Here is a 16,091-nt window from a genome sequence, read left to right as displayed (position 1 = left end):
AAAAAAAAAAAAAAAAAAAAAGAAGGGGGACATGTTGGGAGCAGCCCTCCCCCCAAAATCTGGCCATAAACTGGCCCCAAAACTGGCCATAAACAAAATCTCTGCAGCACTGTAACATGTTCATAATGGCCCTAACGCCCAAGCTGGAAGGTTGTGGGTTTACAGGAATGAGGGCAAGGAACACCTGGCCCGCCCAGGGTGGAAAACCACTTAAAGGCATTCTTAAATCACAAACAATAGCATGAGTGATCTGTGCCTTAAGGACATGCTCCTGCTACAGTTAACTAGCCCAATCTATTCCTTTAATTAGGCCCATCCCTTCGTTTCCCATAAGGCATACTTTTAGTTAATCAAGTATCTATAGAAACAATGCTAATCACTGGCTTGCTGTTAATAAATATGTGGGTAAATCTCTGTTCAGGGCTCTCAGCTCTGAAGGCTGTGAGACCCCTGATTTCCCACTTCACACCTCTGTATTTCTGTATGTGTGTCTTTAATTCCTCCAGTGTCACCGGGTTAGGGTCTCCCCGACCAAGCTGGTCTTGCAGGTATCAGAGAGGCTGAGGTGAAAGGATCTCTTGAGCCTGGGAGATCACAGCTGTAGTGGGCCATGATGGTACCACTACACTCCAGCCTGGGCAACAGAGTGAGACCCTGTCTCAAAAAAATTAAATACAATATTAAAAATAAACAAATAAACAAATAGGCCAGGCACAGTGGCTCACGCCTGTAATTCCAGCACTTTGGGAGGCCAAGCCGGGTGGATCACAAGGTCAGGAGTTCAAGATCAGCCTAGCCAACATGGTGAAACCCATTTCTACTCAAAATACAAAAATTAGTTGGGCGTGGTGGCACGCACCTGTAATTCCAAATACCCGGGAGGCTGAGGCAGGAGAACAGCCTGAACCCGGGAGGTATAGGTTGTGGTGAGCCGAGATCACACCACTACACTCCAGCCTGGGTGACAGAGCAAGACTCCATCTCAAAAAATAAAAAAAAAATAAATAAATAAAAATAAACAAATAAGCCGGGCGTGATAGCTCACGCCTGTAATCCCAGCACTTTGGGAGGCTGAGGCGGGAGCATCACTTGAGGTCAGGATTTCGAAACCAGCCTGGTCAACATGGTGACCATCTGTACTAAAAATACAAAAATTAGCCAGGTGTGGTGGCAGATGCCTGTAATCCCAACTCCTCGAGAGACTGAGGCAGGAGAACCACCTGAACCTGGGAGGCAGAGGTTGTAGTGAGCCGAGATCATACCACTGCACTCCAGCTTGGATGACAAAGACTCCGTCTCAGATAGATAGATAGATAGATAGACAGACAGACAGACAGACAGATAGATAGATAAACAAGCAAACAAATAAATGAAATAAAATAATTAGCTAGTTGTGGTGATGTTCACTTGGAAGGGTGTGGTGGGAGGCTGAAATGGAAGGATCACTTGAGTCCGTGAGTTCAAGGTTACAGTAGGCAATGATTGCACAACCACACTCCAACCTGGGTGACAGAGTGAGACAGCTCCTGTCTCTAAAAAACAAAAAATAATCCTAGTAGTTCCAGGCAAGAATGTAATTTAACATGTTTTTCAGTAGCAAATAAATTATACGGGTAATAATGAAAGATAGAAGCCTAGAAAAGTGGTGTTTCTATAAAGTAACATGTTTCATAGAATGTTTTGAATTGTACTTTCTATTAAAAAAAAATTCACACATGGCTGGGTGTGGTGGCTCACATCTGTAATCCCAGCACTTTGGGGCGCCAAGGCAGCAGGATCGCTTGAGCCCAGGAGTTCAAGAGCAGCCTGGGCAACACAGTGAGACGACATTGCTACAAAACAATTTTAAAAGTTAGATGGGCACGGGTGGCATATGCCTGTAGCCCCAGTTACTCAGGAGGCTGAGGTCGGGGGAAGTCAATTGAGCCTTGTAGTTGGTTGAGGCTAGCGTGAACAATAGAGCAAGACCCTGTCTCAAAAAAAAAAAAAAAAAAAAGAATTCATGTATAGGAAATTCGGGCTTCCAGAATTCCTTTTTTCTTTCACTAAAATATAACTTAAATTTAATTATAACTTGATGGGATAAATTATTGAAAATGGCTACTAATGAAGCATTTAATATAAACTTTGAAAACAGTATCACAGGCAGGGTGCTGGTGGCTCACACCTGCAATCCTAGCACTTTGGGAGGCGAAGACAGAAGGATCACTTTAGCCCAGAAGTTCGAGACCAGCCTAGGCAAAATGGTGAAACCCATCTCTACAGAAAATACAAAAATTAGCCAAGCGTGGTGATATATGCCCGTAGTCTTACCCACTCGGGAGGCTGAGGTGGGAGAATGACTTGAGTCCTAAAGATTGAGGCCGTAGTGAGCTGAGACTGTGTCACTGCATTCCAGCCTGGGTGATAAACAGAGACTCTGTCTCAAAAAAAAAAAAAAGAAAGAAACAAAGGAAGGGAGGGAGGGAAGGAGACAGAAGGAAGGAAGAAAGGAAGGAAGGGAAGGAAGGGAAAGAAGGGAAGGAAGCGAAGGAAGGGAAGGAAGGGAAAGGAAACGAAACACAGTACATTTTTTACTTTTATCCAGATTCATTCTGGATAAAGGCAAAAACGAAAACTCTGAACTAAATGAAACTGCTTTAAAATGTATACTTCTGATCCCATGAAAGTATCTCTGTGTTACACCCTGGCAGATTTCATGTTAAAAAAAAAAATTTTTTTTTGTGTGAAAGATGGAATGGTGGATGGAAGGCAGGAAGGAGAAAACCAACAAAGAAATAATTTACATATAAATTATCCACCAGGAGGAGCAGAGTCATCAATACAATTTAGATTAACAATAAAGAAATAAGGTCTTTCATCACAATTAAAACTTTAAATATTAATATAAACAGTGGGCCGGGTGCAGTGGCTAACGTCTGTAATTCCAGCACTTTGGGAGGCCGAGGAGGGTGGATCATAAGGTCAAGATTTCAAGATCAGCCTGGTCAACTCGGTGAAACTCCATCTCTACTAAAAACACAAAAATTAGCCAGGCATGGTGGCAGGCACCTGTAAACCCAGCCACTCTGGAGGCTGAGGCAAGAGAATCACTTGAACTGGGGAGGCCGAGGTTGCAGATAGCCGAGATCATGCCACTGTACTCTAGCCTAGGTGACAGATCAAGACTCTAAAAAAATAATAGTAATAAATCTCAAAAAAATAATAGTAATAAAAACAAAATAGTGCTTATTCAAAGTGTGCGTCTGACATTTAATACTGAGAATTGATATTTTACTCAGCTTTTTGATTTTTTGTTTTGAGACAGAGTCTCGCTCTGTTGCCCAGGCTGGGGTGCAGTGGTGCGATCTCGGCTTACTGCAACCTCCGCCTACCAGATTCAAGCGATTCTCCTGTCTCAGCCTCCCAAGTAGCTGGGATTACAGATGTGCACCACCACACCCGGCTAATTTTTGTATTTTTAGTAGAGACAGTGTTTCACCATGTTGCTCAGGCTGGTCTCAAACTCCTGACCTCAAGCGATCCACCCACCTTGGCCTCCCAAAGTGCTGGGATTATAGGCATGAGCCACCATGCCAGGCCAGCTTTTTGTCTTGATAACAGAATGAAAGGTAACAGTCATTCCCCGTATATTAACACTTTCCATGAACAGCCTGTATAGTTATGTAATTCTTTCCTTTTTCTTGTCTGCAGTTCGTTTTGACCACATGCATTGAAATGTAATATCTATTAAATCCTTTTTTTCCCCCCACACCTGTCGATAGAGGTTAAAAGGCCCACACTTGGAGGGGGCAGGTGGCCCCAGTTATACGCACACAGTGCTGTGGTGCTGCAGCCTGAGCCCCACGGCCACAAAAAGAGGTAGCAGGGTATCTGCTGAATCTTAGTAAAACGTTAGTTATCTTTTATATTTGTTTTTCTAGTAATTCCTTTGTATTGTGTTTTTAGAAAAGTACTGATCTGCAATAGATTGAAAATTTTAAGTTGGGGTCCTTCACTATAGATAGCAATCTGCTCTAATGTTAACTTTAGAGAGCTATATTGTGTTACAATGGAGAATGCCCTTGGTTGTAGGAGACACGTGCTAAAGTATTAAAGGCTGATGTGTCACAGTGTCTACAAGTAAATCTCAAATGGTTCAGCCAAAACAAAAGAAAAACCCAGATACAAATGGTGAGAGAGAGGCAATACATTAACCAGTGGTGAATCTGGATGATAGGTATGTAGGTGTTTGTTTTAACACTATTCTTGCAACACTTCTGTAAGTGTGACATTTTTTCAGAAGAAGTTAGAGAGAAATTTTAATAATAAAAGTTTTGTTCCATACCATTTATAAAAGTGATAATGGCCAGGGAGAGTAGTACAACCCTGAAGTCCCAGCTACTTAGGAGGCCGAGGCTGGAGGATTGCTTGAGCCCAGGTGTTCAAGACCAGCCTAGTCAACACAGCCTTTCTCAAAAACAACCCTTTCTCAAAAAAAAAAACAAAAAACAAAACAAAAACAAACACAAAACAAAACACTGATAATGTCAATTTTTTCATAAATATACCATCACTAGATAAATAATCATTGAAACCATTATTTTTAAGAATAACAATTTTAGGGAAAATTGTATTTTCAGAGAGCCTACAGGTCTAATTAATTACTGCCAATGAAAATCAATGTGACCGCCCATAAATTTATTGATTGGTACTTTCTCTATTCTCATTTAGTTCTAAATTACAAATCTGCTATTTTCACATAATAAAATTGAAATAAATGGGGGAGGGGAAATTACAGGTATGTGGCTCTTACCTAACAACCAGGAGACTAACCCGGTCAAGGCATTAAGCCCCTACTTAACCTATGGTAAATAAACCTTATTAATCAATCGGAAAAATATTATTAAGGTAAGAAAATAATATTGAGGCAGGGCACGGTGGTTCACGCCTATAATCTCAGCACTTTGTGAGGCCGAGGCAGGTGGATCACGAGGTCAGGAGTTCAAGACCAGCCTGGCCAACATGGTGAAACCCTGTCTCTACTAAAACTACAAAAACATGGCTAGGCACTGTGGCTCACGCCTGTAATCCCAGCACTTCGGGAGGCCGAGGCGGGCGGATCACTTGAGGTCAGGAGATCCGAGATCATCCTGGCTAACACAGTAAAACCCCGTCTCTACTAAAAATATAAAAAAATTAGCAGGGCGTGGTGACAAGCACCTGTAGTCCCAGCTACTTGGGAGGCTGAGGCAGGATAATGGTGTGAACCCAGGAGGTGAAGCTTGCAGTGAGCCAAGATCGCACCACTGCACTCCAGCTTGGGCGACGGAGAAAGACTCTGTCTCAAAAAAAAAAAAAAAAGAAAAGGCCAGGCGTAGCGGCTCATGCCTGTAATCCTAGCACTTCAGGAGGCCGAGGCAGGTGGATCACCTGAGGTCAGCGGTTCAAGACCAGCCTGCCCAACATGGCGAAACCCCATCTCTACCAAAAACACAAAAATTAGCTGGGCGTGGTGGCACACGCCTGCAATCCCAGCTACTCGAGAGGCTGAGGAAGGAGAACTGCTTGAATCTGGGAGGTGGAGGTTGCAATGAGCCGAGATTGCACCCTGCACTCCAGCCTGGGCAACGGAAGTGAAACTCCATCTAAAAAAACACAAAAACAAAAACAAAACAAAACAAAAAAACTACAAAAACATTAGCTAGGTATGGTGGCGTGTGCCTGTAATCCCAGCTACTCAGGAGGCTGAGGCAGGAGAATTGCTTGAAATGGGATATAGGAGGCGGAGATTGCAGTGAGCTGAGATCATGCCACTGCATTCTAGCCTGGGCTACAGAGCAAGACTCCGTCTCAGAAAAAGAAAATAATACTGAAACCAAATTTGTCTCCTTGTATTTTCTTATCTGATTTCAGAGACTTCAATGGGGCTCAGACTGCAGTCAAGGAAAGTAATAAAGGGAAACATGACTTAACAAAAGTCACAAAACATGGCAATGATCAAGTGGAACAAAATACTTAACTCTTATATTCCCTTGCTTCTGTTCAGCTGACCACTTTGTAAAGCTCAAAAACTACACTGCTATATGTGAAAGGACCTTTCTCATGCTCCCTGATAATTTATAGAGTCAGTTTTCCTTGAGTTCAAATATAACTCTCCCAAAATATTATGATGGATTGAAATGAGGATAGATGGCTAAAACCAGTTAGAGAGAGACGCTCATTTTTAAAAACACTAGTTTCAAAGTTTGTGAAACTTACCGTACTTCTTCACCAGCAAAATCAAACACCTTGGTGATTTTAACTTTTTCTGTTTCTTTAGGTTTCTCTAGCTCTTCTGCTTTTACCAACAATTTACTTGAACTTGTCTCTTCAGTCTCCTCTCCTTTCTACAAAAAAAAAACAAGAAATGTAATCAGTTTCACCAAAAGATGAACCATATTGTTTATAGCTACTTTTTATTATTTTTTTCTTTGAGACAGCGTCTCACTCTGTTGCCCAAGCTGGAGTGCAGTAACACAATCTTGGCTCACTGCAACCTTCCCACCTCCCAGGTTAAAGTGATTCTCCTTGCCTCAGTGTCCAAAGTAGGGGATTACAGGCAACCACCACCACATCCAACTAATTTTTGTATTTTTAGTAGAGACAGGGTTTTGCCATGTTGACCAGGCTGGTCTCAAACTCCTGACCTCAAATGATCCGCCTGCCTCAGCCTCCCAAAGTGCTGGGATTGTTGGCGTGTGCCACTGCACTCAGCCTATAGCTACTCTTAAATGTCTCATCTCTAATTAGTTAAAGGCCTATTGGAAATTTATATGATTAGAGAAGCTTATTCTCCTACCATAGGAAATGCTTTGCTTTTCACTTAGTACAACTGTTAACAAAAGGCATCTGGTCGATTTCCGTAGGCTTCAAATGTCAGTAATGTAGGGTGTTTCTGGAGAGGCATTCACCTTATTAATCTCTCAACTTACCTTAACTTGTGTAGTTGGGGGCGCTTTTGATTTTGGTCCCACATCATTGAGGAAGCTGGCCCAGAGTTCATCCTCCTTCTTTTTCCTTGCATCCTCTGATCCAATGCCTTTTTCCTGCTCTGCAGCTTCATCTTCCTCCTCACTACTGCTTCCCTCAGATTCTGAATTGGCATCCTCCTCTTCCTCTTCTTCTAATGAGAGGCCACCTTGTTTTCTCTTCCTAATTACCAGCAGTCACAGGGAAAAGGAAAGACAGACAGCGCAAAATGATTTCAGTTATCCCTCTCCCAATCCCAAACACAATCTTGTAAACCCGAGAACATTTTAAATTCTGGGACTACTGATTAATGAGTAGAAGAGGTGAATAGAAGAGGTAAGCTGAAATTTTGTAGAAGGAAAAAAAAGAATTGAGGAAAAAAAAAAAAAAAGAACTGAGCTCTTACTGCTAACTTTTCTCCAGTCACTTAAAATCAAAGTATGGCGTTCTCCTTCTAAATCAGGACCAGCTGTTTTCACAAAGAAACCATCCAAATCACCTAATCACAGAATTAATCTGCCCAGGAGGAATATTCTAAGAACATACTTTATGTGCCAGACATTGGTGACTTTTTAAAGCTACTCCATTTGTAGAACAAGTTCTATTGAGAAGAGCCTCAACTTTATTTGCACTATTTCTTCCAAGAGTTCTCAAGGAAAAAGAAAAAAATCCATGTTTCTTCCCACTTTCGGAACACATGAGAGCTGCAATACAGAAAACTTCAAGGACAGGCCAGGCGAGGTGGCTCACGCCTGTAATCCCAGCACTCTGGGAGGCCAAGGCCCACACAGATATTCCACTACCTTTTTTCTCTTTTTCTTCATATAAACTTTCATCACATCAAGATGAGACAAGGTCAGCACTTCAAGACCAGCCTGGCCAACATGGTGAAACTCCGTCTCTACTAAAAATACAAAAATTAGCCAGACGTGTTCGCAGGTGCCTATAATCCCAGCTACTCTGCGGCTGAGGCAGGGAATTGAACCCAGGAGGCGGAGGTTGCAGTGAACAGAGATCACGCCACTGCACTCCAGCCTGGGCAACAGAGTGAGGTTCTGTCTCAAAAAAAAAAAAAAAAAAAATTCAAAACCAAAAAAACTGGGCCCAAGACTTATAAGAGTACATTGCTTCTTAGACTATTTTGACTTTAGGCGAATCCATCTAATACCTAGAATTCTTTTTGCCTTTTCATAAATGATAATCTGCTTTTTGCTTCAATGCCCAGGAAGACAGAAACACCCAAGTGAGGTAAAAGACTTCTATGGAAGATGCCCTTATCTAAGTTAAATAGCCTGTCAGAATTTTCATAATTTTCATGGGAACATAAGCCTATACCAGGCCTATGTGAGGCAATTTGCTAATATCTGTATTTTTTAAATTTACTTGCATATATAACCTTAGATCAAACAATTCCACTTCTAAATGTTTCATTTACAGATATATTTATACATGTATACATTATATACATTTATGTATTTATGTATACTTTGTATACATGTATAAAAAGAATATTCACTGCAGTCTTGTTTGTTGTAGTAAAGACTAGATACAATCTAAACATACCTCAATACAGGAAAGCCTAAATAAAGTAAGGCCTATTCATATACTGTAATACTATGAAAAAGAGGAGATACTGCCATGGTACCATCTCCGAGATGTGAAATAAAGAGAAATGAAAATGAGAAAAAGAGTATGCTACTATTTATATTTTTTTCTTAAAAAGAAAGGAAGAAAGAAAATATAGACATATATGCTTTTACATGCACAGACTATCTCTGGTAGCATAGTTCTTCAGAGGCAAAGCAACAAGGGCTAGGAACAGGGTAAACATCTTTTTAGGGACTGAATTTTCTGTTTTAACCATATATACATATTACCTATAAACTTTTTTTTACATTAAAGTTCAAAATTTTTAAAGCTTTCCAGAGACCAAGAAGTTAATCCTAAAATAACAGCAAATGTTTCCCTCAAAGAGAAAAGGATTAGAAACTCTGGCTTCATTAAATCTATCATCAGATAAATCTTAGCAATCAGGATGGTTGTGACAATAGCCCCTAACTTCTAAGGGCCTTGAGGGCAGCATCACCTGGCTGGAATGCTCTGGGCCTTTCTTTTTTTCCCTTGGGTTTTCTGTGTCTGCTCTTCACCATCCACTTCATCTTCCTTCACTAATTCATTTACATCATCTTCACTATACTCTCCACCTGAAATCACATTAACAGGGTGATCAGACAGGAATAAAGGTTTTCACATCAAGATGAGACACTTTCATTAATACAAGCTTTCACACCAAGACATTTTCATTAAGAAAAAGTGAATTTTCCGCCGGGCGAGGTGGCTCACACCTGTAATCCCAGCACTTTGGGAGGCCGAGGCTGGCGGATCACAAGGTCAGGAGATCAAGACCACGGTGAAACCCCGTCTCTACTAAAATACAAAAAACTAGCCGGGCGCGGTGGCTGGCGCCTGTAGTCCCAGCTACTCGGGTGGCTGAGGCAGGAGAATGGCGTGAACCCAGGAGGCGGAGCTTGCAGTGAGCCAAGATCGCGCCACTGCACTCCAGCCAGGGGGACAGAGCAAGACTCCGCCTCAAATAAAAAAAAAAAAGTGAATTTTCCCCTATTCTTCCATTCTTCACCTAACGAAAACATCATTTCCTTGGGGAAGTCTTCTCTGCCCCTGAAGACTACCCTATGTTCTTCTATCCTAGGCTTGTATGGCAGTCTCTATTTCCGCTCCATAACTCATCCCACTTATATTTAATGTTGGTAATTTCTGCTATGCTCTATATACTCCAAGAGGACATAAACCCTGTTCAACTTGACTTTTAAGTATTTGCTGAATGAATGAGTGAATGAACAGAAATTCCAATTCTACTAATGTGTTTCTCAAACAAGATGTACTACTTCATCTTGGGTATCTTTCAAATCTAATTTAAAAAAGACTTTGTCTTCTCAATAAAAGAGGTTTAAAAGGAAACCTAAAGACTTCCAGTTAAACATAGCAGAAAGAACAAAAACACCCATGTCCTATCTTCAGACACTGACATTCAAGGGTCCCCAACAAAAGAGTGTTGCTTGGATGTCTGACCACATGCTGTGGTACCAGTCAATAAACCAGCCCTGCCCACACAGAGATTCCACTACTTTTTTCCTCTTTTACTTCATATAAACTTTCATTTGAAGTGTACACACCAAAAAGCACATAAATCTAATATGCAGTTCAATGGAATGACACACAGTGAACACGCTTGCATAACCAGGGCCCCAGCTTGAGGAACTGAACATTACCAGCATCCCAGAAGGCCCCCTGTGCTCCCTTCCAGTCATTAATCACTAAACTACCCTTAAAGGGAACCAATATCCTGACTTCTAACGTCATGGGTTAGTTTTGCCTGCTTCTGAACTTTCAACAGGAGCCTGCAGTGTGTACTCTTCTGTGTCTGGCTTCTTTTATTCAACATTTTGTTTGTGAAAGTCATCCACATTGTTGCAATGTAGCTGTAGTTTATTCATTCTCACTCCTAAATAGTAAATAGTATTTCATTGTATGACTATACCACCATCTGTTTATTCATTCTCCTGTTGATGCACAACTAGGTTGTTTCCAGTTTGGTCATTACAAACAGTACTGTTTTGATACTCCTGTACATCCAATCAGCTTTATTTATTTGTTTATTGAGACGCTCTGTCACCCAGGCTGGAGTGCACTGGCGAGATCTCGGCTCACCGCAACCTCTGTCTCCCAGGTTCAAGTGATTCTCCTGTCTTGGCCTCCTGAGCAGCTGAGATAACAGGAGTGCACCACCACATCCAGCTGATTTTTATATTTTTAGTAGAGATGGGGTTTTACCATGTTGGCCAGGCTGGTCTGGAACTCCTGACCTCAGGTGATCCGCCCGCCTTGGCCTCCCAAAGTGCTGTGATTACAGACATAAGCCACCACACATGTCCTACAATCAACTTTTAAATACTTCACTCATAATGTACCAAGGACCACCAAACACTTGAGAAAAGCCTCCAACATGAAAGGCAAGATCCAAGATAAACAGAAAGGAATTCAGAGGAAACAAAATTAGTGCAGAAAGAGGGGGTGGGGAGGAGGACAGACTAAAAACTTAAGGAAAAGGCTTTGTAATTACTATCCTCAAAGAGATAAGAGAAACTGTGGTGTCCATGGAATAAAATAAGACTTTTAAAATAATTCAGAAAACAACAAAACAAATAAAAAAGCTCATGAAAACTAAAGCAATGATAAAAGAGATTAAAAAAAAAAAAAAGATAGACCAGTGGCTCACGCCTATAATCTCAGCCTTTTGGTAGGCCGAGGCAGGTGGTTCACCTGAGCCCAGGAGTTCAAGACCAGCCTGGCCAACTATGAAACCCTCTCTCTACAAAACTACAAAATTAGCTGGGCTTGGTGGTACACACCTCTAGTCTAAGCTACTCAGGAGGCTGAGGTAGAAAGATCACTCGAGCCTGGGAGGTCAAGGCTGGAGTGAGTCAAGATCACACCACTGAACTCCAGTCTGGGTAATAAAGCAAGATCCTGTCTCAAAAACATAAATACATAAATTAAATTTTTTTTTTTCTTTTGAGAAGGAGTCTCGCTCTCTTGCCCAGGCTGGAGTGCAGTGGCCGGATCTCAGCTCACTGCAAGCTCCGCCTCCCGGGTTCACGCCATTCTCCTGCCTCAGCCTCCCGAGTAGCTGGGACTACAGGCGCCCGCCACCTCGCCCGGCTAGTTTTTTGTATTTTTTTTTTTAGTAGAGACGGGGTTTCACCGTGTTATCCAGGATGGTCTTGATCTCCTGACCTCGTGATCCGCCCGTCTCGGCCTCCCAAAGTGCTGGGATTACAGGCTTGAGCCACCACGCCCGGCCATAAATTAAAATTTTTTAAAAAGCGATCAGAAGGAGCCAGCTGTGTGAAAATCTGGAGAATAAGCATTTGGGGCTGAGGTGGAAACAATCAATATCCAAAATGGAATTCTGTTTGGTATCCTAAACACCAAGGACTAAGTGACAGTGTTTCATGAAGAGAGCAGTGAGTTCCTGGTTAAGACAGCAGTCTGAACACACAAATGTTAATTTTACTTCCTCCTGAACCTCAAGTAAAATCATCAGCACAAGGCCGGGCACAGTAGCTCACACCTGTAATCCCAGCACTTTGGGAATCCAAGGAGAGCGGATCACTTGAGGTCAGGAGTTCAACACCAGCCTGGGCAACATGCTGAAATTCCATCTCTACCAAAAATACAAAAAATTGGCCAGGCATGGTGGCGTGTTCCTGTAATCCCAGCAACTCAGGAGGCTGAGGCAGGAGAATTGCTTGAACCCAGGAAGCAGAGTGTGCAGTAAGCCAAGATGGCACCACTGCACTCCAGCCTGGGCAACAGAGTGAGATTCTGTCTTAAAAAAAAAAAAATCAGCAGCACAAAAGGACTTTTGAAACACGTAAACCTACAATACTGGTAAGAAATGGTAAGGAGACAACAGCAACACATTTCCAGAACCTGGAGAGTAAGCAGCAATTGCTTGCAGACTTAGGAAAAGAAAAAGCCTAAGTTGATATGCAACGCAAAATCCTCAAAAGGCACTGGGACCAGAGGTAAAGGTGAGTTCCCCCAAACCAGGGGAAAGCTGTAAGAGAGGCAAATGGCTCTCCACAGGTCTAAGCGATGGGCAACTAGTTCTACCACAGCACCCACCCCTAGCACCCAACACCCAAGCAAAATCTGAAGGTTGTATCCTGGAGGAGTGTGGATTACGGAATGCCAAGCATAGCTGGAGGACATATAGATACTTTAAGGAAATCAGGAATATTAAGCGACCAACATAAATACTAAGGCTAAATACTAAGATACCCAGCACTACTACCCTTTCCTTACATAGCTAGTTTTGCTTGCTACTCATATTTTGAAACTGTATTTAGGTAGGTCGTAAATCTATAAAGAAAAGCAAGGCAGCCGGGCACGGAGGCTCACGCCTGTAATCCCAGCACTTTGGGAGGCCGAGGCAGGCGGATCACGCGGTCAGGAGATCGAGACCATCCTGGCTAACATGATGAAACCCTGTCTATACTAAAAAATACAAAAAAATTAGCTGGGCATGGTGGTGGACACCTGTAGTCCCAGCTACTCGGGTGGCTGAGGCAGGAGAATGGCATGAACCTGGGAGGCGGAGCTTGCAGTGAGCCGAGATCGCACCACTGCACTCCAGCCTGGGCGACAGAGGGAGACCCCTTTTAAAAAAAAAAAAAAAAAAGGAAAAGCAAGGCACATGTCAATGTCAACGGTACAAATATTCTAGTTATTAAACTGGGTGGTGGGTACATAAGTATCATTTGATTAGTATTCTTTAAACTGTACATGTGATACTCTGCCATATATATATATTATATATATATGTATTTCAGATTTTTGTAAATATAAGGAAAGCTCAGAGCTGGGCAAAGTGGCTCATGCCTGTAATCCCAGCACTTTGTGGGGCCAAGATAGAAGGATTTCTTGAGCTCCGGAGTTGGAGACCAGCCAGGGCAACATGGTGAAACCCTGTCTCCACAAAAAATACAAAAATTAGCCAGGCCTGCTGAACTGTGCCTGTAGTTCCAGCTACCTGGAAGGCTGAAGTGGAAGGACTGATTAAGCCCGGGAGGCTGAGGTAGCAGTGAGCCATGTTTTCATCACTCTACTCCGGCCTGGGTGACAAAATGAAACCCTGTCTCAAAATATAAATAAGTAAATAAATAAATAAATACATAAATAAATACATAAATAAATACATAAATAAAAATAAAGAAATAACTCAGGGCCAGGCACAGTGGCTCATGCCTGTAATTCCAACACTCTGGGAGGCTGAGGTGGAAGGATTGCTTGAGCCCCGCAATTTGAGACCAGGCTGGGCAACACAGTGAGACCCCGTAACTACAAAAAATTTTTAAACATTAGCCAGGCACGGTGGGCACGCCTCTGGTTCCCACTACTTGGGAGGCTGAACGGAGGATCACTTGAACCCAGGAGGTCAAGGCTGAAGTGAGCCATGAACATGCTACTGCATTCCAGCCTGGGTGACAGAATGAGACCCTGTCTCAAAACAAAACAAAACAAAACCACCCCAAAATACAAAGAAACACAAATGTATTTACCTTTTTATCCAGCAGTCCCACTTTTATCCCAGAATATATAATAGGTTATTCACTCAGCACTGTTTGTAATAGCAAAAAATTAGAAACAGCTCAAGTTGTCTCACAGCAAGTGACTGGCTGAAAAGACTATGGTCCATCTAAAGAATGGAATACCACATAGTCATTACAATGCAATGTGTAGAATTTCTATGTATTTACCTCCAAGATATACTCCTAAGTTAAAGAGAAAAAAAAGGAGAGGAAAAGCAAAAGAACAGTGTGTGAAATATGCCAGCTTTGGATGAGGAAAAAGGAAGAATTAAGAATATGCTTATATTTGTTTGTATACGGAAAAAGCGACACTAGAAGGATAAACAAGAAACTAATGAAAACAGCTCCTTATAAGGGTCAAGATAAAACAGAGTAGAAGCAAGAGTTCACTATGTTTATCTCTCTACAGAACTTTGAAAATCCCTTAAATTCAAAAGTTTGAATAAATAAACATAACTGTATACCAAAATGATAAAATAACAACATAAACAAAAGATTCCCAGGACTTTGAAAACAGTATTCTGACTACACATCTTCATCAAGATGCATTCCAAAGACAAAAAAAAGTTCTACTCTGTGTAGTAACATCAATGTTGGTATTTTGAAACTATTTCCTTTATATCATAGGTTAAAGCAAGTAATCAATCATGTTAAGAATCCAGATCTTCAGAATAAGAGAAATGACACAATTATAAAATCAAAGAAATTGGCCAGGAGCGGTGGCTCACGCCTGTAATCCCAGCACTTTGGGAGGCTGAGGTGGGTGGATCACTTGAGGTCAGGAGTTCTAGACCAGCCTGGCCAACATGGCAAAACCCCATCTCTACTAAGAATACAAAAATTACAGTGGCTCATGCCTGTAATCCCAGTACTTTGGGAGGCATAGGCGGGCGGATCACAAGGTCAGGAGTTTGAGACCAGCCTGGTCAGCATGGTGAAACCCCAACTCTACTAAAAATACAAAAAAAAAAAAAAAAAAATTAGCTGGACGTGGTGGCGTGTCTGTAATCTCAGCTACTTGGAAGGCTGAGGTAGGAGAATCGCTTGAACTTAGGAGATGGAGGTGGCGGCAAGCTGAGATTGCGCCATTGCACTCTAGCCTGGGCAACAAGAGCGAAACTCCACCTCAAAAAAAAAAAAAAATTACCAGGCATGGTGGTGCACACCTGTAATCCCAGCTACTCAGGAGGCTGAGGCAAGAGAACTGCTTGAACCCATGAGACGGAGGTTGCAGTGAGTCTAGATCACACCACTGCACTCCAACCTGGGCAACAGAGCAAGACTCCATCTCAAAAATAAATAAAATTAAATAAGTGAAAACACAGATGTTAAATTAAAGGCTGGGCATGGTGGTTCATGCCTGTAATCCCAGCACTTCGGGAGGCCAAGGCTGGCAGATGGTCTGAGGTCAGGAATTCAAGACCAGCCTGGCCAACATGGTGAAACCCCATCTCTACTACAAATACACAATTAGCTGGGTGTGGTGATACATGCTTGTAATTCCAGCTACTCGGGGGGGCTGAGGCAGGAATATCACTTGAACCTGGGAGACAGAGGTTGCAATGAGCTGAGACACATCATTGCACTCCAGCCTGGACAACAAGAGTGAAACTCCATCTCAAAAAAAAAAAAAAAAAAAAAAAAAAAGAATTAAAATATCAATATGAATTCGAACGCTTTTTAAGATAAGTATTTCCTAGTTTTGTCCACTAGACAAATGGCACACAAACTACATCATTCTGGTAACATCAAGCATCTCTAAAGTTCAAAGTTGAGGCCATTTACCACAGAAAGGCTCCCTGAGAAAAAAAAAACTCATTTCAGGTCTGAGGCAAAGAAAGCACAAGGTAAAACCAGACATTTTTCTGTGCCAGAAAGCCAGGAAGCTATTTAAAAATAATAGATCAAGGCCAGGTGCAGTGGCTC

The 16,091-nt window shown here is 42.0% G+C and overlaps 1 protein-coding gene across 2 annotated transcripts in view; it reads right to left on the bottom strand.

Annotated features, from left to right (window-relative positions):
• Nucleotides 1-16,091, bottom strand: part of CFDP1 (chromatin remodeling protein CFDP1) — a 160,505-nt gene that overhangs the window by 130,011 nt on the left and 14,403 nt on the right. For both annotated transcript variants that reach the window (XM_017868689.1, XM_017868688.1), the window contains exons 2-4: nt 9,077-9,194; nt 6,954-7,173; nt 6,241-6,368 (exon numbers count right to left, since the gene is read on the bottom strand). In XM_017868689.1, the coding sequence (XP_017724178.1) occupies nt 6,241-6,368; nt 6,954-7,173; nt 9,077-9,194 (466 nt within the window). The remainder of the gene's footprint in view (nt 1-6,240; nt 6,369-6,953; nt 7,174-9,076; nt 9,195-16,091) is intronic.

This window comes from Rhinopithecus bieti, unplaced genomic scaffold, assembly GCF_001698545.2.
Source record: "Rhinopithecus bieti isolate Rb0 unplaced genomic scaffold, ASM169854v2 scaffold_2574, whole genome shotgun sequence".
NCBI lineage: Eukaryota > Metazoa > Chordata > Mammalia > Primates > Cercopithecidae > Rhinopithecus > Rhinopithecus bieti.
The sequence above is the reverse complement of the archived record's forward strand: the minus strand, read 5'-3'. Positions and strand labels throughout refer to the sequence as shown.